Raw genomic sequence first — 22,973 nt, 5'->3', positions numbered from 1 at the left:
GTCTTCATTATTCATACAAAGTCTTGCTTCTAAATTTATCTTGTGTGAGTGCAGACAGACACACAGGCATACACCTTAAGTAGCTAAAGTCTTTGAGCAGGCTGTAGGACCAGGTGTCCTACAGACCTTCAGCACTTGTGCTGTAAAGCATTAATAAAAAAATAAATAAATAAAAACAAATGCATTCCTCAAGTGATTTTCAGAATCTGGCTTTGGCCAGTCTGCATGTCTCTTATTTAAAGGCTGTACAGTTGTATGCCCATAAAAGTTGAACCTCTTTTACACTTGTGACTACAGGATAAAGTGTATATCTAGCATCTTAAAAGTATTTACAGCAATTAATTTATGCACTGTTAAAGGCTATCTACATTGCATGGCTTCATAGCACTATTGACTTGTGGTTCTTTCAATATTTCAGTACTGGTTAGCTACTGAATATATGGAGTCCAAAGGTTGTGTTTGAAAAACCTTGCCAAGCAAAGTTCAACATCTTATTGGCGGCTGTGAGAACTATGGACTATAGTACATGTCTTGTTTGTTTTGATTAACGATTTGTTGTGTGAATTTTCTTGAAGTTTATCATTACATTTTACTGTACTCGCCAACCCGGTCTACACTGACCTTACTTGTACATAAAACTATGCATCTCAACAGGTCTTGTATGATGTTACATGTATTGACCAGTTGTTGGTAATATGCTATCAAGTCTGTCCACCATTGAGATATTGAATTGTGTATAATTAAACACATGTGTGGATTGAAGACTTCAAAAGTATAAAACTTAACCATTACCAGTTGTTATTCACTCCCTGATGCACTTGTGCACCAGCCTCACACAAGCCAAAGAAGGATTTAATAAAACATATACCCAGAACAAATACTTAGTAATTGTACAGCAGTCCATTCTAGTATTGCTAGCTACCATGTAACAATAGCCTTAAGTAATAGTTCACAGCAGGGCTATCAACAGGAGGGGATTGTTTACATTGTAAAGCCACTTGATAAGATATGATACAAACACCCACTTACATAGTTATGTAAGGAACACATAAATGTACTTTTAATCTTTTCATTGTATATGAGAACGGGCGAGATTATCAGGTACACAAGGAGTACGATACCATAAATAAGTCTGGCTTTGGCGAATCAGCACATGAAGCAGGTTGGCGGATAAAAGTTAGGCAAAGCAGCTATTATATGAACAATACAAATGGCTGATTGGCAAATAAAGTTTGGCGAATTCCTTTGATTCACCAAACTTTAGTCACGCCAAACTTTCATTGTTTTCGGTAGTTTAGAAAAGCTTATTCACTGTCTGGTAAGTGACACATAATAGACCTCAAACTGTGTTTACTGTGAAGCGACTCAAAGTCACAAACACCAACAGAGATCATTACATCCCACCTGGGATGATAACTGAACAAAGTTGTTGTGTAGCATTAATTACTCCTCAGCTTCCTGTTTTGTTACATTTAATTACATATTCAAGAAGTTGGCATCTATGTATTCACTGGAGCATCCACTTCAGTTGCAGACATATGTATATTTTAGTCAGGCCAAGTAGTACCAGATTTTGTGACTCGTTGAGAAATACTTTTAGTTTTACCCAAGAATAATGTTGGTTAGTTGTCATTGTTACCGTAATCGTGAGTTCATAGTATAATTATTAAGAGTACTTTTATTATTTGCTCTTGATAATATTAAGGTTCCCTGTCACTTCTTATTATTATGGACTCTTACATGGTCTCGTGCTATTAATAGTACAGCTATTTTTACAAGAAACATTGACCAGAAACCAGCCTCACAATACCTTCGCAGCATCTCGGCAGTATTGGTTTGTTATAACCAAACCCTAGGGTGATCCAATATGCTTCCAAAAAGTTGCTGTGGAATTTAATTTAGTCTTATGACTGACTGATTGAAATACTAACTAACTAATTTATGCCTTCAGACTAGCACAACTATAGCTACTAAGGCTACGGGCTTCACTGGTAGATGTCACTGGTAGACGTCACTTCACCCGAAAGGTGCCTTGTCAATTTGTGGTAGTTCACCCACATGACTTCATGCTGTGTATCATGTCATTCCTCCAAAGTATGTAGGCTAGCTTAGTGTATTGTTCTCCAAGTGTAGGGTGGACTGTGTAACAGATAGAATATAACCCATAATGTCTACATTGCTTATTAGTAAGTAGTATAGGAGCATGTGCTTCATGACAGCCTCATACATCTGGTCCTTTTTTTCCTTTGGTGACATGTTAAGTTAACAAACAAGCCACTTGCTAGATATTGGCGGGGTAATATCATGAAAAGCAATTTGCTCGTGACTTTGATGCCCAGCTAGTTCAAAGATACGATAGACACATTGTGGGATTTAATGTTATAGTTTAAGCTAGGCCAAGTGAGTGTAGTTGCAATAATACAACTAGTTGATTGGTAATAAACTCTAATATTATTCTATGATGACTGCATGATCACTAAATAACCAATGCACGGGTACATATTTCTATGCATCACGTGTCAGCCATTGAGCAGGCTATGGAAAAAGATCACTACATTAAAAACAGATCAGTAACTTATAGTCCTAAGTACTTTACTTGATATAGTGACTTAGTAATTGTACAGCAGTCCATTATACTTAGTAATTGTACAGCAGTCCATAGGAATATTAGTAGGCTTAACTTAATACAAAAGAGTAAAATTTAAAAATATATGTTAAAATCCTAAGTACTACCATTGTAAGTTGGAAACTTAATAATGACTATCAGTCTGTACTTTTAAACCACAATCGATGAAACAATTGGGGTGAGTGTGTGTTAGTTTTTTCACTTAATTATTAGGTGAGTTCCTAACACTTATACCATGACTGCTCAGACCTGCAGCCCTCTGGTGTATATACCAGCAATTACTTGTATGGAATAAAGTACGGATTGAATTTACACTTTAGGTGATGACCTTGTTTATGTACTTTATATTGTAACGAACCCTACTAGCTTGTAAAATTCCTAAATTTGTGATTTTTTTTTGTAATATAATTCATCTTTAGTATGTATCTACAACACCACATCAGAAGAAAGAATGGTACCAGATGTATAATACTATTTTATTTGCAGGACAAAATGCTTGCCTCTTATTTATGTAAAAGTCGCTGTTTCAGCTAACTATGTTCTGCCTGTTACACAGCCCTATACAGGAAGAATGATATGCGAAATTTCATAGCGAACTTGTTTTGGGTCTCACTGAAAACACATTTCTACCAAGGCACTGTGAAGTATTGTGGGGCTGGTTTCTGATAGACAGGAAGTTTAAATCTTCATCTTCTTTTACTGTACAGTACTACTATATCCAATTGCTTGTTTAATGCTAATGAGTCATGATTAATTTTCTGTTGCTAATAGCAAAGCATAGTAATTGTATATTAACCGTATGTGTGTATTTGTCTTGTGCAGGTATCGAGGTGTGGTGGAAGCTGTACCATCACGTACTGAAGTTCAAGTGTTCTACAGTGATTTTGGAAATGTTAGTACATCATGTACTAGTTGTATGGTTCACTACATATGTTGTCTCTTGCAATCTATCAATTTCAAGTAAATTTTGTGGATATTGTAGTTGTAGCTGTTTGCTACCTTTCACCCTTAAATTTGTATGATGTACGTAATCAAGCAGTCCAGACAAACACTCCCTCAAAAGTGTAGCCTCGAAATCCCATCTGAGAGGAACTGCATCCTTTGAATTTTGTGTATATTGACAAGTGTATGCTTCCTACATGCCAATTAAAATGTGGGTGTGATGTATTTCTGAAAATATGGGAGATTTGTCTGTAAGAATTTTTATAGCTGCATGCATTACATTAGTACCGTATAGGGTATAGTAGGGACCACAAAGGATTGGGTGTGGCCCATGAAAAACATCACCTAAAAACCAGCTTCACTTTTCCTTGACGATGATGAGGTAGTATTGGTTAGGTAAAAACTAAGCCCAAACCATAGAAAATCGAGAGAGGGGATAGAAGACTAATTTTTACATGCGCACTCCTCACCTACAGTTCCATTTACACCTTTTTAAATTTTAAAACTCTCTTATAAACATTTGTAGAGAAAAGTTGTTTTTTTTTCAGGGTGTACAGTAGCCCAAGGTGACTTCATGACTTAACTCGAAGCAGAGCGCCTAATCAGAGCGCCTAATCATTGTTATCGAGGAGAAGCCATACCACAAATTCGCACTTCAAAGGGCATGAATAGTTTTGAAGTTGAACGCGTTTTGCCACTTTCAGTCATAACAACCAAAGAACTCTTTCATCAAAGTTTTAATATGTTTCGGGGTGTATAACATTAATCAGTGCATGGCTACATCTGTCAAGAATTATCCAATTCCATTCCTGTTGCTGGTAAGGTGTACCACAAGCTCATGGGCTGGTGTAGGTGAGGAGTGCGCACGAGAATAAAACTCGACCAGGCAGCAGATAGTGGATGCAACGCCTAGATAAACAAGCGAGCATTTCCAGAGAGTACTATAAACCATTTCATGCCACTAGTTAGTGATAAAGAATTGCATAAGGCTGATTGTTAAAACGAATTTTAATGAGTCACGTGATAGTTCTCTATCTCCTCTCTCGATAATCTATGCCCAAACAACCCTTCAGATTGACCCAGAGCGCTTTCAACAAGTTGCTATGGAATTTTTTAAAATTATTAAATGGAATTTTCTAGTGACTGACTGACTAAGTAACTGACTGACTGATGCCTTCAGTCAAGCGTAACTCGATAACAGCTAAAGTTACGGGCTTGATTTTTTCACTGTTCTACATCACTTCAGCCAGGCACATGCCTTTTGGCATACTGCAGTACATACAATGCATTCTTCATGGTCTTATCGGTGTCCTCCTTTGTGTCCCATTCATCTTTGCTGACAACGTTAGGTATCGATTTTGCGGTAGCATGTGATGGCTTCTCTTTGTAACGGAAATCGTTCATATTTTTCATAGTGGCTACTTTGATTGCAGAGGTGCTTTTTGAACAGTTCTTGATTCGTAATGCTGTGTAATGGGTTGAACATAGCTGACAATGAAGCGTAATGGATACTTCATTTTTCAGACAATAATTGATAGTTGGCATGTGCGGCACCATTTCTTTCTTTTGATGCGGTTTTCACCAGTCAATTTTTTTTTTTTTGCAAAAATATTTAACGAACAAGCACACAAAAAATTGGAATTTTCAACTAGCATAACACGTTGATAAAAAGTACTGTAACAAGCTGGAATAGTGCACGATATTAATCACAGTAAAACAATAAGAAGTGTTATATCCCTACTGTGCTTCCAAGTACTTGTTTGTTTACTTTTTATTTTAATCATAATATTTACAAGTAAAAGGAAAATTAAGAGTTTTAAGTTTGATTAAGGATCAAAGAAATAAAGCTAATGAAACAAGGGAGTCTCATTACAAATGTAGGGAAGCCATCACATGGTGCTACTGCAAATCAACACTTTGTGCTGCCAGCAAAGATAAATGGGATACAATGGAGGACACGGGTAAATCCATGAAACATGCATTGCGTGTACTTGGTGTGCCAAAGGCACCTATTGGACTAAAGCAATGTCAAACAGTGAAAAAACCAAGCCCATAACCTTAGCTGCTGTCAAATTACACTTGTCGGAAGACATCAGTCAGAAAATTCCACTGAATGTATACATTTTACTTTGCAGCAACCTATTGGAATCATTTCAGGTGATACTGAAGGCACTTTTGTGCTTGGTTGTGCCAAACCGATACTACCAAGGCACCATGAAAATACTGTGAGGCTGATTTTAGGGTTGGCTGGAAAAGCCCAAACCTTTCATGATCCCTAATACAGAACGATTGTAGTATATGAATGAGTTTTTCTCGCCATTTCCATTAGTGACATAGCCATATGCTTAAAATCCATTGCATATTTCACTTACAGGCTATGGATAAAAAAGGGAAGTCTTTCTCCATGTTGTATAGCTAACTAAATTCATTGTAATGACACAGAGATAATTATTAGAAAGATACTTTAATTAAAATCAGTATATCATGTTTCTCTGTGAGGTTTAGATTCCGGTACCATCTGCTTACGTTATCCTGTATATACTTTTTTCATATAGTGTAACATTGACGTATACATATTATCTCTCGTATCAGTAATTTGTAAGTGGAATGCTTTTTTAAAGCGCAATAATGTTCATGACAGAAATGTACAACTATAGTCACAGTCATGACTTAGCTATGTTGTTGCTATGTAGTCATGCATACACGTCCTGTTTTCCTTTAAAACCATAAACAGTAGCTATGGCATTGCATGTGAAACCTAGTCCTTTTGCCATTAATGGTGCAGCTCTGATTTATCATGAAAATAATGACTTAATAGCTTAGTGTTGACAAAGAACACTTTATAAAAATGTTTTTGACATTTTTTCTAAACAGAAGTTTTTTTTCTGTTTATGTATGTTAGGTGGCAGCTAAGTGTTCCCTGACAATTATAAAGTTGCATCTGACTCTCTCTCCATCCAGGATTCAAGGGAACACTGCGAAAACTAAGAATAAGAAGGTGTAAACCTTTGATATTGCTTCATAAAGAACTTTCCAAATGGTTTCAAAATATTTTGTTTAAGTAATGAATGCTAACTGATAATCCCTAATCAATAAGTTTTTACAAACTTCTTGTTCCTTTGGTATAACATGTGCTTGACTGCATTAGCTATGTTGTCTTTACAATGATGTGCTTGATGGGAGTTTCTGTTCTACAAGAGCTTGGGATTATTACAATGTACTCTCTACATGAGAAATACCCCCAACAAGGAATAACAGCATCCGTCATGACTATACACTAGCTAATGGTGCACCCTTATAGCTAATTCATTTATGCATATTTGCCGAGCATTATGCAGCAGACCTCCACCTTAATAATCACCTTCCCCATCTTCCTTGGTTTATCACAGTGCAAATTAGCAATTCTTTGTGCCCATAGCTATACATATCCACTACCATCATACCGTACAGTAGTACTGTATGATAAATGCTTCCAGTAAGTTGCTGCAAAACTTTAGATTTATTATTTAGTGGAATTAACTAACTGACTGACTAACGCATAAATAAATTTCATACAATAATGTTTTACCAATATTTGTTCCCATACGGTATTTAACTACATAATTTTGTGTTACTTCATAATCATTGGAAATCGCTATTACTATAGTGTATTTTATTTCAAGACTTAGCTTTTCTCGCAATTCCCTAGTAGGATAGAATTTGTTAACCACATATTTCCCATTAAACATCAACATATGATCATGTAGGAAGTCATGAATTTGTTATCTAAAAAGCAGGACTTCTTTTTTCCTTGATTATTTTCATAAGAATTGTTTAATCATGTAGCTGAAATGTTGAGATGACAAAATTCATAGTTGTCTTCATCACTTAACTAAGTAACTGTCATTTAGCATCACAGCATGTCATATCTTAAATGAGCAATCAAAAAGCATTTTCTGTGAGCATATTAGAATTTGTGTGTGCTATATTAAATTTTTTGCAAATGCACTTGCCATAATGGTGGTTCCAGACATGTAAAAAGAGGCTCCGTTTGTAGCTACAGTCTAGCTGCCTATTTACTATCACTCCTTAAATTTGACTATACCTGCTCAGTGTTGCAAAGCTGTAGTTCTAGTAGTGTGTTCTAGTTACAAGGTGAACAAGTGTAACACAATTTGCAATACACCATGTAAATTTAGTCACTTATACATCACACCTTTCATTTGTGCAGCTATTCTAATATAGCCACCTGCATAGTAAGGTCATCAAAGTGTTTTGATGTACAAGCTAGCTAGAGATTAGAAATTGCACACTGTTGACATTAAGTATTCATGGGTATGTAGTGTAGTGCCTTAAAATTTGTTAAGAAGCCAATAGGTAGACCCAACAAACAGTGACGTCACTATACTAGTGGCTCATATTAGCAATCCTGTGGCTTTAGTAAGAATATCTGTATCAGCAGATGTGGAAGTCTACATCAGAAATGTATGGATTCTAACACAGATATTAATTCACGCATATGATGATGCTATTGAGGTTTACCCAAACATTATCCCACCTTGTAAAATGTCATAGAGTAACAACATTCTTTGGAAATGACTTTGCATGTGTGGTGAGTTATAGAGCTTCTGACATCCAACTAAAATGATGTCATATACTCTGGCATAACTCATTTAACTATCTAATTCCATGAATCTCGACGAACAAGACTTAACATCCACAAGTACATTGATCACTAAGTAATGTACCTGAAGCCAGTTACTGTTGAAGATGTTTGTCCTCTATTTATGTAGTGTAAAAACAAACTAGGAGGTTCCAGCATGTATTATGACTGGTTTAAAGAACTGTTCTATAACTGTTGTCAATGATAATTAATTGTACTATTTATTTCTTGGTGGTTTCTAATTGTTTAATTCTCTGGGATATTGCCTTGTTTTAGTGTTGGCTGTAAGACGCAGCTACTGGAAGTCAAGTGTGTGTGTTTTCGGTTTCAGCTGACAGGTCAGCAAACATTTTATCACCTGACTTCCTGTGCAGTATTTGATCAACTGACAGTTTTTAAAAAAAGTAATATAACGAATAAGTATTAATCTTTCATGGCTTGTTTTTCAAATTGGATTCTGTGGTTAAACAAAAAGGTATGTTTTGAGGCTATATATGACAATTAAAGAGAAATTGTTATAATTACTTCAAAGAATGGTTTTGCTGACAATTTATCCTGGAGATGGTACACTTTGCACCTCCTTAGTTACTTTACTACTTTAGGAAGCTAGAAGCCTTATCACTGACTTCTAATTATGCTGACAGCAGTTGCTTCATGAATTTTGATTTCTTCTTTGTGAATAGAGGGGGTTGTCTAAAAGGTGTTCTTGCAATACTGTTCATCCGCCGTGAAATTGTCATTACCAATATTTCACTACTGAAGAAACATGACAATCTCTTTCATTTTCCTTTAACAAACAATAGACTGAATACGTAACTTTATCCAATAAATGTTCACAATAGTTGGATTTGGATTTGTCCTTAAGGACTGGTCCAATTTGATTAGTTGTAGGTCAGTGTGTCAATAACACATATATATAGAATGTTTTTAGCTACACCATCTCTTTGTGTAAGACTTTTGTTAAGCATATTTCAATTCAAAAACATATTTATTGTATGGCTTTCTGTTCTGTTTTTAGCGTGGGGTTGTCTCTCCATCTAAGATTGCAGCATTACCATCAAAGTATTCAAGGTAAGCCTAATCTAATGTTGATATATCATAGTATAGACAAGATGCTATCAAGAGTTCATAATTATGAACTCTTGATCATGCTATTATGCATTTTAAAACTGGTTGGCCGTATTGTTATGTTGTTAATACACACTGCATGTTAATAATGAACTTAATATTATCTCATCTAGTACTTTATTTTAAAAACTTCATTCATGGATAGATGGATGACAGTGTTACCATTACAGTTACAGTTTTTCTTAGTAACTTGTAGCACACTCACAGTAGTACATTTTTTGGATTATTTTTTTTTTAAATGTAACACTTTCACACCTCAAATCAAAGGAGCCAACTAGGCTTCCGCTACATTTTGTATGCAGCCCGGCTAGTCTGGGCAGCAATTATATAGATGTTAAGGCCGAAATCAATTGTGGGATTAATTAATACTCATGTGATTAATATGCACAACTTGGATTTAGCCATGAAACCCACTCAGACAGAGAACGTTTTGTTATCCTTGCTATCAAAAACGTTGGGCCAAGGTGAGAACTAGTGCTATAACTTATTCACCAATTGTTTCCACACGTTTCCGAGTATGGACCACACACCCCATCACAAAGTTACCACTCTGCATGAAGTGATCAATCTACAAGCAAGCTTACCTATCTAGGCCTTTAGTAAACTCCGTAATTATTCCATAAACAATTCAATAGCACTGATTAAAACATTAAACTCGCATAACCGAAAGTCTCCGTGTTATCTCTAGGATTTGTCCGTTGATCGTAACCGCACATAACCAGAACGTACTATAGCTGCTGACCCATAATCACAATTTTTAGGCATGCGTATATAATATATCCAGTGGTTGTACTTGTATTGGCTTAGGTAATTTATCACCCTGTGCAGGCTATCAGCCAAGTACAGATGGAAAGTGTTACATAACAGGGCATATATTTCAGGCAAAGCCCTCGTGCCCATGTTACAACTATTAAATATAGCACATTTAGCTACCGATTTCCTTATATAAAAGCCCAGGCTTTTATTTCCTTCCCAGGATTTTTGGCCTGACCTGTAAAACAAATAGGGCTATTATTTGAGACCTTGTGTTTATTTTTGGTTCTATCCGAACATTTAATCGAGTTCGATCTTAGTGGAACACCACTATTATAATGATTATACAGTGTCTTAACTATATTAATAAGTGTAGTGAAGGCCTAAAACTATTGGCAAAACTCATATTTGAGACCAGGTATTTATTATCCAAATGTGCTGGACGTAAACCTCCCCCCCCCCCGTACTGTAACTAAATATTTTGTGCCAAAGTGTACATTTGCAATGCTGATTTACGGTAAACTGTAAGCTTGACAACAAATTGTTCTTGTGTGTTGATAGTTGTTTGTAAGTCTTCAATGTTTTAAAACTTAATACTACATTTGTGAAATGTCAAATAAATCACAACATTAGTGTATGTTGTTATGACAGTTGTTGTAAAGCGTGCAGTATGAAAAACTAAAAATCTTCAGTTGACGAAATTTGAGTGGTGTGAATCTTGAGTGACATGAATCTTGAGTGACATGTACAAGTAGACAAGTATACTACCAAATTCTGTGGGTGCATTCACTGTGAAAACCATTCCGTTTTAATGTAAGAAATGTGTTGCTGCGTATATGTGAAATCCCTATGATGGTTCTGTTATCCTGTCACGCACTCACTGATTTTGGCATTTTGATTGAGGAATGTAAATCAAATTGCATTCTAATAGTTAGTATCTTTACCAACATGTTTTATGTCTTTGTCACAAGCAGTGAGAGCCATAAATTCCTTTACTACTAGTTGTTAAACATTTCATATCAGTAGCATGTACCTGTTACTATGCGGGTGCCTTTGGTCACTTTATGCCATGTAGTAATGCACCTATGTATAACCCACCCATGTATAACCCACCCATTGGTTTGTAACTGATTTGTCAATATTCTGACCTTACTTACAAATATTGTTTTGCTGTTTTAAAACTGTCTACCTCATAAAGCAAAGGTCATGACTGTGTACAATAGTCAACATTTAGAGGCTTCTCTAGTAATGTACCAATTTGTAGTCACATACACCTACATATTCTCATTTGTAAGCACATGGCATTTTACTACAACACCTGTTATTTTAATTTCATTGGTCACATGTCCATTGCTATCACATGCATACAAGTAATGTGTAGTTTTAACACAGGCTTGCCTGATATGTATGCTCGACAGCCTGAGGGCCCCAGGCCAGAGGGCCCAGGGCATATATGTGACTGGATTTGACAAAACCGGCTTCCACTAACATCCAATTCTTCAACTTTAACTACTTGTAACTTGACCACTCAGTATGCTGTTGACCTACAATTTTCAAAAAAAATTCTTTCACTGCTTTATGCAATAGCAGGTCAAAATTTGAAGGTGATAGCTTACTCCTACAATGAGTTGTGGTCCTTCAAAGTCGCAAATCTGGATGTGTGTGGAAGCCTGGTTTTGTCAAATCCAGTCACATATATCAGGCAAAAGACCGAATACCCCTAATATGTAACACTTCCGATCCGTAGCAGGCTAATCAGGTATCCTACAGGCTATCTGCACTTGTGCTTTAAAGCCTTATTTTAAAAAATAAACCATATAGTGAAAAGCTTTGGCATGGTGAAACTTTTTCACAAAATTTTTCACTTACAATCTAACTTCGCACTGGGTGATCAATCACCCAAGCCAATACGTACAAGTGCAACCACTGGATATATTATATATATATACATACATACATACCTGAAACTGATTCGATTACGGATGAGCACCTGGTACATTCTGGCTATGTTTGGCTATGACGAACGGTAAGCTTACTTATAGAGTGATTATTTCGTGTTATCAATAATGTGGGTCTGGTCCATATTCGAAAACATGCAGAAATGCTTGCTATAGCACTAGTTCTCACCTTAGCCTAACGTTGTTCAACTCATAGGATAGCAAAGATAGCAAAATGCTTTCCATCTGAGTGGTTTTCGTGGCCAAATCCAAGTTGTTCATACTAATCACATCAGTATTAATCAATCCCCACAATCAATTTTGGCCTTAATGTCTGTATAATATTGTAGCTTGGGATGTAGCCCACCAACTGGGTTACATTGCAAATGTTGCCCAGGGGGCTTCTTGCATAGCCTGTTCTACTTTCAAGTCTTGTGGTAAGCTAGGCATGTCACCAACACAGTCTTTGCATTGCACTGCTAAGGGTTGCTAAAATGGAAAATAATTTGTCTTTTTTTTTTTAACAACTGTTCCTGTTTTGCACTGATATCCCTCTGGTTCCCTCTGGTAAACGGCAAGGAAGAGGCGTATTACAGTTGAAAGTATGGACTACATTTGTGAAGAAAGTTATGGGGTTTAAAGTACTTTTAACATTTTCAATTTTGTGTATAGCTTCCTTGACAATTGGTGCCATTCTAGTTCCCTCAATTACTTACTTGAGTTCATTGTAACAAAATTTCACAATCATTGCTTACAAAATTTTGTTATTACAACAATTTGTTTCTTTGATACAAGTGCAGCAAATGTAACAGGGATGTTTGTGACGTAATACACACAGAATTCCAATAGAAATGTATGTATTTAGTGATGTCATTTTATTGCGTTTCCCATCCCTTTTATGTACTCTCTTATCTATGCTTATACTAAGCATCGGTATTTATCAATATATTTGTTGGTATCAGTTAAAATTGTGGCGAAAATTATCAATGACTTAACATAAATATTCATGTAAAAGCTTGCACTGACTGTTGTAATCTTTAGGCCACATTCTCTACTGAGCTTCATATATTGTTTTTGCTTTCAATGAGTATGGAATAGGCTGGGTCAAATAGAGCAATAAGGAAATTTCAATTTACACATGGTAGGCTTAAAGTAGACACTTTTACTTATAAGTCAATGTACCACTCTGCGTGGGCAGTTCAAAGGCACGGCCAGTGCCATAATTTGTATATTGCATTGCTGCAGACCGCAGCGAGTGCATTATAACTTATAACGCACTGGTTGCGGTTTTGTAGACCACAATGAGTGCATTATAAGTTATAATGCACCGACCCCAGTGCAATATACAGATATTGCACTGGCTGCAGTTTTGTGCAGCATAGCACAAGTGCCGGTGGCGAAGACCACTACGACACCTCACCTAATAGGTGGAAGGACACTTCACAGATCACTCGGATTCTTTTATAGCCTGACATGTAAAGGTCGATTGTGGGCCATAACGTCACCAATACGTATAATGTTTACAAGCAGCCAATGGCGATTGAAAAAGCCAACACAGGTGGCCACAACTCCAGTCTACATATATATAAACGTACTTATAAACCTTACTAGTCTGGTGCCATCTTAGCCCAGATTAAACTGTAGTCCACTTCGACAATGACTCAATAAAACAAATATATTCTAAATAATACTAACCTTTACGTTCGATTGTGGTAACCAGTTTTGTCATGCCACCAGATTCGAGTTTAGCCAGTGTAAATAGTAAGAATTAGACTAGTATCATTTAGTAGTTGGGTTTTGTTTACTTAAAACGTCTATTTAGCTACTTTTTTTCGCTCGAGGGAATCACTATGGCGATTAGTCTGGCGCTTAGTCTATATGGCGATTGAGTGATCACGCTGGCATGTTGAGCACTACATAATGAGAGTCGAACAGCGAATGCAGGTTAGTGATATAACCCATAGCGTACTAGCTTTCAATATCTCAGGTGGCTGCAGTACTGCAGGGGGAACGTCATCGCAACGTCCGGCTTGGTTACCCACAATCGATGTTAAAAACCTGGCCTTTATAAGTGTTACAGCTGTCTTGTGAGACTCTCCCCACCTATTAGGTGAGTGGTACATAACAGTTATACAACTTGCACTCATGCTCTGCCTGTATAAACGCACGAGCCTGAGGGCCGTTACAGGCAGAGCACTCGTGTCCGTTGTATAACTATATAATAAATAAATTTTTTTTTAAAGTCAACTAGAAGACCTGAAAAAAGTGAGCACGTAAGTGTATATAGTAGGTTAGGAGTTTTACAAGTAGCAGTAATAAAAAGTGCATAAACAAGTGGAATCATCACGTAGAGTGTAAATTTAAGCGATGTTTATTTATTGGGATTGAATCTGTACATTAAGTAATAGTCCTTATTTCAGCACATTTCATTGTAATGATCCTAACTAGTGGCATTGTTGCGCAGTTCTAAGAAGATGGTGTATGTATATGAGTAACATATAGTAAAAAAACTTTGACAGTATAAACATTGGCAAATTTTTAGCCAAAATTTTCTCTGCCAAAGTGTTTTTCCAGCCATTATTATCTATAGCACTGTGGTTCACTAAAATTTTATTTTTCACCAATTGGATTTTGCCAAAGTTTAATAAGTTTTCTATTGTGTATGCAGTATACGTTTTGTTGTAAAACGTGATATTGTTTACTATCACCTATTATTGATACATGTTTTATCATCCATTAATGACTGTATTAATAATTGTTATGCTCTCTTGGTAGTTTACCACCACAAGCTACGGAGTATTTTCTGGCATGCTCCATCGTACCAGAAGATGTAAGTTATGTAGCAGTCAGTTTGTGTGCAGCATTTGTACAACTGTATTTTAAGGCCACACTAATGCAAGTGGGTGAATTTTATTTTTATAAACTGAGTGAGTCACATGAGCTGTTCTTTGTCACCAATGGTACCATGAGACATTAAGGAAAATGACGACACCAGAAACTAAGTTTATGTTTTAAAAAGCTATACAGCTTTTAAAGCAATGTGTGACCTTCTCAGCAAAAAGCTGCACATGCATACTTTTAATTCAAAACAAGTTTTTTTTAAATTTTAAAGTGAATTTATGCGTATATATAAAGTGCAACCATTAATTGCATCAATTAAACCTATAGACCATCTGATTTGCGAGTTCAAATATCTTTGTTTTGTTTCTGTAAGCAAAAGTAATGAATGTTACATGCGTTTTGTTTATGATGCGGCATATGACCATACGTAATCAAGATCATTATCATTTCTTAATTAAAATGCCTTCGTACTTATACATGCAAGTGAATACAGGGCTAAGACTATACCTTGGTGGATTTGCCAATTCATGGTTACATTTTGAGCTGAATTCCAACTCTGTAGGCTAAGGCTACGAATTTTAAGTTAGCTTATATTCAGTATAGTTGCTGTACAAATTGATTTCTTTATTATTTCTAGCTAGCTAACTAGTGCTATAATTCCAAAACTACTCACCATAATAAGCTGTTCTATTATGGATAATACCAAGACATAAAAAGAAATTTGAAAATTATGTGGTTTTTGGTAAGATGGTCACGTGTGTACTTTAAATGTAGTCTTGGGTCTTATGATCATGCCTCTGCAGGCTAAGTGTTTCAGAGAAAATTATTATGGTCTAATGTAGACATGTAGTATTCACAAGTTTTTTGAAAAAATGGCTAGGTTTCTAGATGGTTTTGTAGGAAATACTTGGGTATAATTTTAATTAACAAGGACTGTCTCTACAACATGACAATTGTGAGGTTATCAGAGCTGTATTGGCATAGCATTGACATAAGAGAGAGGGCTAAAACTTTATTGGAATTGCATGGACCTGTGACAAGGCAGGAAGTCAGAATTGAACCCTTGTTTTGAGTTTAACCAACAGTAAATATCAAACAATGTGGTAAATGATTGTGTGAAATAACATGTAATAACAAGAGTCCATACCAAGTAAGGGAGTATATTATGAACTCTTGGTAATATTCTGTTTACGCAATTTGGTAATTTGAAATGTTTACAGTTATTGTAAAAGTAGTTGTAAAAGTAATATGTAGTAAGGACCCAACATAATTCCAGCTTGTTCGTGAATCAGTGGCGTAAACAAGTGTTGTCACACCTTCAGGGATCAACTAGCCAGTGCCAGAACTTTCCTAATGTGTTTTCACTTGGTTAGGTGGCCTAATTGGCTAAATACACATAATTACTGAATATCCATGTTACTTCATGAATTGATATTTTCACAAGCTAATATTCCTTTTAATATTCTTGGTTTAACATTGAGCCAACTTTTCTACTTACTTACTTACTGGTTTCCTGCTGAAGTCTCATTCCACAGAACATCAGACTAGTACTAGGAGCACCATAGGCATAGAGTATTTGAATTTAGATTTTTGTATAGTTAAGTATAGTCAGGAACTCATTAAATCCTATGGACAAGGGAGCATGTAACTCCGTACGCTACCAATACTACGGGCAAAATTCAAACATGGCATCCAGTGTTACTATGTATATAATTGTTACATCATTCTTACGCGCAACAGGGATACACTGACTGGGCTGCTACTCCATCGTCGTATGTAAAGCTGCTTCGATAGGAAGATCGTCGAGTCGAAAGTAGAGCTTGGAATAATAGTCAAGTGGAGTGATTTCACGTGTTTAGTAACTGTAGAAAGACTGTCCTGCTAAGCCTGTGCTATTATTCCTCCGTCGTGCCATTGAACTTTGTTTCCATATTGCAGTGGAAACGTGACGTACTCAAGCATGCGCCTCCACATAATATCCTAATTAGGAGATTTTAAAAAGTTGCTTATTATAGTACATGGCAGCCATGTTTGAATTTCGCTGTTTACGGAGTTACATGCTCCCTTGTCCATAGGATTTGATGCGCTCCTGGTATAGTACGTACTTGTTGGAGGTATGTAGCACCAATTCATTATGGGTAGTACCGTATACGGCAAAACTTTCGAGGGGGAAAACATTCGCGGTTTTCGCGATTATGCTGCCAACCGCGAATGTTTTCCCCTCGAATATTTTGTGTGTATAATTACTATACCTTTGTAGGTCTTCATAGCCAGAGCAGCGGTTTTGAAAGCTCACACATTTGACGTTCTTTAATAAGAGATAGTGTTTGTTTGAGAACGCTCCGTTTTTTAACGCTCAACACATGGCGCTGTTTAAGTATGTCAAGCTCAAGAAACCGACTTTGTCAGATCTGGAGGGTTCCTAACTTCCTTAAGTGCTTATCACGTTCACCAGGCGCTTAGCCACTATCCGCGAATGTTTTCCCCACGAATTGTAAGATTTCTATGCAACCGCGAATATTTTCCCGCGAATTGCAATGCTTCTGTGCATCCGCGAAAGTTTTCCCCCTCGAAAGTTTTGCCGTATACGGTATTGTACATTGAATACTTAGTTGGTTACCTTCCTAATCATTATGGTAATACTGTATACTAACTACCTAAACGTGGGCTAGATAATTTGATATTTATGTGGATGCAGTTAGTGTGTACTAATAGCTTTCTAGGAACTGTAGTCTTTATTGCATGACAACGTTATACAATGTCTGTTTGTGTAGTGGTTAATATCAGTATGTAGTACTAATTTGTAGACTTTCTGTTAGCATGTTGGTGGCAGCTTAATGGTATATATGGCACTGGAAGCTCTTTAAGAACAGACTTTTTAATGTGTGGATATAGATTGATAAAGCTGTCTGTGATTCCATTACATTAGTGGTAACAGAGAAATAAAATACTGCTCTTTTTTGGATTATGAGAAATCAGTCTTGCATGAAATTATCAGAAGGATTTTGTGAAGCAATATTGTGTGTGATTATGTAATAATTTCACTTTGTTAGGTTATAATCTCAACACTAGTGCCTACTGACACAAACCTCTTCAAGTAGTCATACACATGTATAGTATATTAATCACATTACACACTGGGTGTGGTGTTTTTTTTGTGTGATCACTACACACTGGGTGTGGTGTTTTTTTTGTGTGATCACATTCCTCAGAAACCTGCTCTGTTGGGAAATCTAGAATCACTATATACCAAATTTGTGGTTTACAAGGTTAATACACAGCTGTAATAATGGACCATAGTTGCAGTTCAACTGTATATGTTATATGAAATTATTAACACTCTTGACTTTTGTGAATGCCACTGTGTGAATACCATTGTTAAAAGGCTCTTTTGTACAGTGAATGCACATCACACAAGTGACATGCACTGCAGTTAATTTAACTGTTAGTAGGAGTCAATAATTTTAGAGGTTTTGTCTTCCTGGAAACTGTTTACATGAGCCACCTATGAGTTTGGTCTTTTGCTTGTCTTCTGCGAACAAGAGTATGTAACCATCCATAATACGTCTGCTTCTACAAAAGATTTCTATATTTTGTTGTAGTGTTTGTGTGGTAAAGCCAACTGGTGAGTTATAATTTATTGCATCATGTACAATTTGAAAGTTATCTTTCCAGATATAGATTGTCTGGCCTTTTTTGTATTCTACTTTGTACCAAGCAGTGCAAACTGTTGTACACCAATAAATCAGTTACCCGCAAACTGCTATGCTCAAGACTGTTTAGTGATTGTTCCATACAAGATCTAGGTAGCTATGTTGTAAGCAGCCATAACTTTTTTATCCATAAGGTTACAGTGCTTTTGTAACTAAGTAGTGATTTATTTTGAATTAATCCAGAAACAATGCAACTTTTAAGATGGCTTCTATGTAGAAGTAAGCACGTTCTATAAAGTCAAAGTTGTTGCTAAAGAAAGAGCAGGGATTCACTTCTTTAGGTTTCCACAAGTAAACCTTTAATGTTACATATATACCTTTACTATGCATTGTATAATAATTACACTAATTTATGGTTAGACCTGTCAAGAGCTACACGTGTGTGTCATTGAAGCTACAAAACACGTGTACAGACACATTAATCATGTTATGATAAGTAGCAGTAGTAGCTATTGTTCTGTCTGCACCGTCACACAGCAGTAGTGAGCATGTGTGTTCCTAATTACATTTAGCACCCATAACATGACAGGATGTAGAAATGGTGAAATGTTGCACGGTATTGCTGAGATAGTAAGTGTATCTCCCTCGTGTTATATAATACGTCATCATCGTTGTGTAACAGCAACTTGTGGGGTCTGTCAGACATTTATGGCCTGAAGCATAGTATATAAATGCATGAATGATAGTAATACAAGCTTTCTTTATGTTACCTTCGTAGTACATAACAATTGTCAATTACATTAACGGCAGACGTGTCAGTTACAAGCTTTTTGTAGTGTAATCAGATGTGAAATTGCATGAGATTAGCAAGCAATGTTGATAGTGTTACTCTCAGTTAGTGTAGTATGAAGCCTGCCTGTCCTTATAGAGTGAGTTCAGTTGAATAAAACAAAGAATGTAGAATGGCCATATACAGACCTACATGTAATAGTATTGGCTGTAAATTCTCCACTGTTAGAAATACAAAATGTTTTTGGACCATAGAAATGTTTTTTTTTTGTTTGTTTGTTTTTTGCCTTATCACACAGTGGTTTCGGCTTTTCTGGCCACTAAATTCTTATTTTTCTTTCATGACAACTTGGCAATATTGGTTAGGTAGAATTAATCCCAAAAAAGTGACTCCAAACCTTTCCAACAGGTTTCTATGGAATTTTTAATTTTCTGCCAACTAGCCCACTATAGCCTGTTGATAATATAACCATGACTGAAGTATGGATTAAAATAGTATAGCTGCAGGTATAGATGACATCCCTTCACAACATATGAACTGTTGGGAAAATATATAGTAACACATTTAATAGGTATAGAGCAAGCATGGGTAGACCAATGAATGCATGTTTGTTTGTCTGTGTGTATGTTCCGTGTGTTGTATTAGAGAGTAAGTGCAAGTACCTTTTCTTTTGTAACAAATTGTTAACTACTTACCTAAATTATAACTTGGGTGCTGGTAAGTATGTACCTGTGCATTAGGTTAATAATTATTATGCTTAAATCCTTGTTTGCAGTATATCATACAGTACAGTATAAGGATCATGAAGGCTTGGGATTTTCTGGCCAAAAATATCACCCTAAAACCAGCGTCACAATACATTCATGGCACCTTGGCAATATCGGTAGATGCCTTCAGTATGACCTGAAACGCTTCCAAAAAGTTGCTACAATTTAAAAAAAGATTAATTTGTAGAAATTTTTACTGACTGACTGACTGACTAATGCCTTCAGACAAGCATAATTCAATAACAGCTAAGGCTATGGACTTGATTTGTTTGCTGTTCGATGTCGCTTTGTGCCTTTTGGCATACCATAGTATGTCTAGTGCAAGAATCATGGACTTACCTTCTTTTGATGCTGTATGCACGGGTTCACCAGTAATAATAATGTTACAAAAAAGTTAACAAACAAGTATAAGGAACAATTAAGAATTTAAGCTCAATTAGGGATCATAGAAAAAAAAGTAGGGAAACAAGGGAGGTCACCTACACCTACAAATATACTATTGGACATTAATTTTAATCCCTAGCAAGTACACAAAAAATTGGAATTTTCAACTAGAATAGGGACCATAGCACATCAATGAAAAGTACTGAAACAAGCTGGAGTAGTGCATGATATTAAATCACAGTAAAACAATAAGAAGTGTTATATCCCTACTGTGCTCAAGACACCGTAATAGAAATGCACAGTAGGGATTGTACTGCCTTAAATGCTTTTCAAATTCATTTATCTTTGTTGACCATGTTACATGTACCTGTGTGATATGACAGGTACTAGCACCACATAGTTTGCACATGTGTTGATAATTGTTTTAGCACATGCAGTACTGCTGTTAGTTAATAGAAATGACATCACATTCACATCATTTTATCAAGAGTTCATAATATAAGTATTTGTATTATGAACTTTTACCATTATGGTTCATCACCATACATGCTACACTTCAGGACATGAACTTTAATGCTTCATTCCCAATCCATTGATTTATTACTGTGCTTAATGTGGAATCTGAAATGGTCTGCACATAGAGCAGGTATCAATCCTAGTTTTGTGGTTTCTGCACAGCTAGGTATTCTAGTTGCTGTGACACAAAACCTGGGTCAGACCGACTAATGGGCATGCATACACACCCAACTACTAAGATTGACTGCTTGACTGACTAACTTCCTATGTTTTAAAATACTCCCTACTGTCTCCCACCATCCACCCATCTATAATGGATTAGCACTAAAGAATGATAATTAGGATAAACAATAAATATTTGAAGTATCTTACAGTCTCAAACAAAGACTTGAAATATTTATTGATCAAGTTAAGTACAAATTAATAACAAATACTATGTTGATAGCAGTATAGTGTACAATTTGATGAAGTCATGATGAATTTGTGGTCAGCCATATTAATGGATTTTTATTAAATCAAATAGCTAGACATTGCTAAATTTGCTAAAGCTTTCCACAATCACATCATGTTAATAAGATAATGGCTCTGGTTTCCTGAAATAGTGTGTGCCTGTTTGTTAATATGTCTGTACTTGTGAACAAATATTTAGTTATTAAATGCCTAGGCATTGTGATGCCTACTCATGTACTTGACTGAGGGGTAGTAATATACGTCCCTAGCTAAAAATTTATTTTCTATTGAGCTGTATAGTTTCAAAGATTTTAGTACTTAACTAAAATAGTGAGTACGACTCATGTAGGGTTGTAGCCAGATCAAATGATCTGTCTTTTTCAAAAATTTCCGTCCCAGTGACATTGTAATAACTTTGTTCCACTGCAAAAATAGTTTATGATAATTGTATAAATTATGGGATAGCTGTAAGTGGTACAATGCTATGAGGATAGTGTAAACAATATTAATTACTTGATTGACTATAGGATGTGAAAAGATTTGTATTCAGTCTGCGTGTGTTTATATAATAGTCCCTGTACTTAACCACATATAGCCTACTTGCCTGCCAAAGTACAGCTAGGTACTTCTACATAATTATTGTTGGGTAAAAAAATTAAGACCTTTTGTTGTGGCAAGTATTTAGTCATCTCTTTTAAAAGATGAAGTAACTTACAATACACATTATGTGGTTACTTAGTAACTACTTGGTAAACTTGACAGCAGCTAAATATTAGCTACCATGGTAGCTACTAATTGAATTATACTTTTATTGCTCATTTACTGATTCATCTTAAAATAGTACTTTGCCCTAGGGTGCAATGTATGCCTGTCTGTTACTCCCACACACCCCATACAATAATGTGTTAATTACTACAAGATAGTAGTAGTGGTTTGACTTTTCCTTTTTAATTTTTTGTTCAGTTTTCACTCAAAGAGATTCCCTAGACAGTGACAGTTGCAGCAGTAGCAGCAGCTGTAGTGTTATAGCATTTATTACAAGACAAGGTTTAGTAAAGCTAGCAGAATATACGTAGGTTTATATAGCCCATCACAGCCTCGGTTTACACCATTTCCTTTGTACTTCCTTATAAAGTTTATCGGCAGGCAGTTAGCTAAGTGGTCACTACACACCTATGTTTATGTTGCTGAAATACTGAGTGGTAAATTGTATTCATAGTACATGTTTCTTCTGTGTGGTTCTGTTCATGTTTGACAGTGGCAGTGTTGTGGCCTATAAGCTGTATAATGTATTGTGACATGCCCGGAGATATTTATGGGCTATTAGCTCTCTTTGGTAAAGGCGTTTATCTGTTCATTATATTGTAGACATTCCCATAGACAACAAGACTGTTGGTAGTGGTTTAGATGGGAAAAATGTATGCTATAATGCAGTTTGGAAATAACTAATTAATTATCTTGAAGTAATACCATAGTAGTAACGATAGTCCTGCATATCTACCATACCAGTTACTTAGTGGAATATTATTTGATTAAGAGAGGAG

At 35.9% G+C, this 22,973-nt stretch overlaps 1 protein-coding gene across 1 annotated transcript in view; it reads left to right on the top strand.

Moving 5' to 3' along the window:
- LOC136261799 (staphylococcal nuclease domain-containing protein 1-like) overlaps positions 1–22,973 on the top strand; it is a 109,009-nt gene that overhangs the window by 69,335 nt on the left and 16,701 nt on the right. The window contains exons 24-26 of the mRNA XM_066055862.1: positions 3,449–3,518; positions 9,229–9,281; positions 14,804–14,858. Coding sequence (XP_065911934.1) covers positions 3,449–3,518; positions 9,229–9,281; positions 14,804–14,858 — 178 coding nt within the window. The remainder of the gene's footprint in view (positions 1–3,448; positions 3,519–9,228; positions 9,282–14,803; positions 14,859–22,973) is intronic.

Source organism: Dysidea avara, chromosome 7 (genome assembly GCF_963678975.1).
Source record: "Dysidea avara chromosome 7, odDysAvar1.4, whole genome shotgun sequence".
NCBI classification, from domain to species: domain Eukaryota; kingdom Metazoa; phylum Porifera; class Demospongiae; order Dictyoceratida; family Dysideidae; genus Dysidea; species Dysidea avara.
Note: the sequence above shows the minus strand (reverse complement) of the source record. Positions and strands in the feature narration are given on the sequence as shown.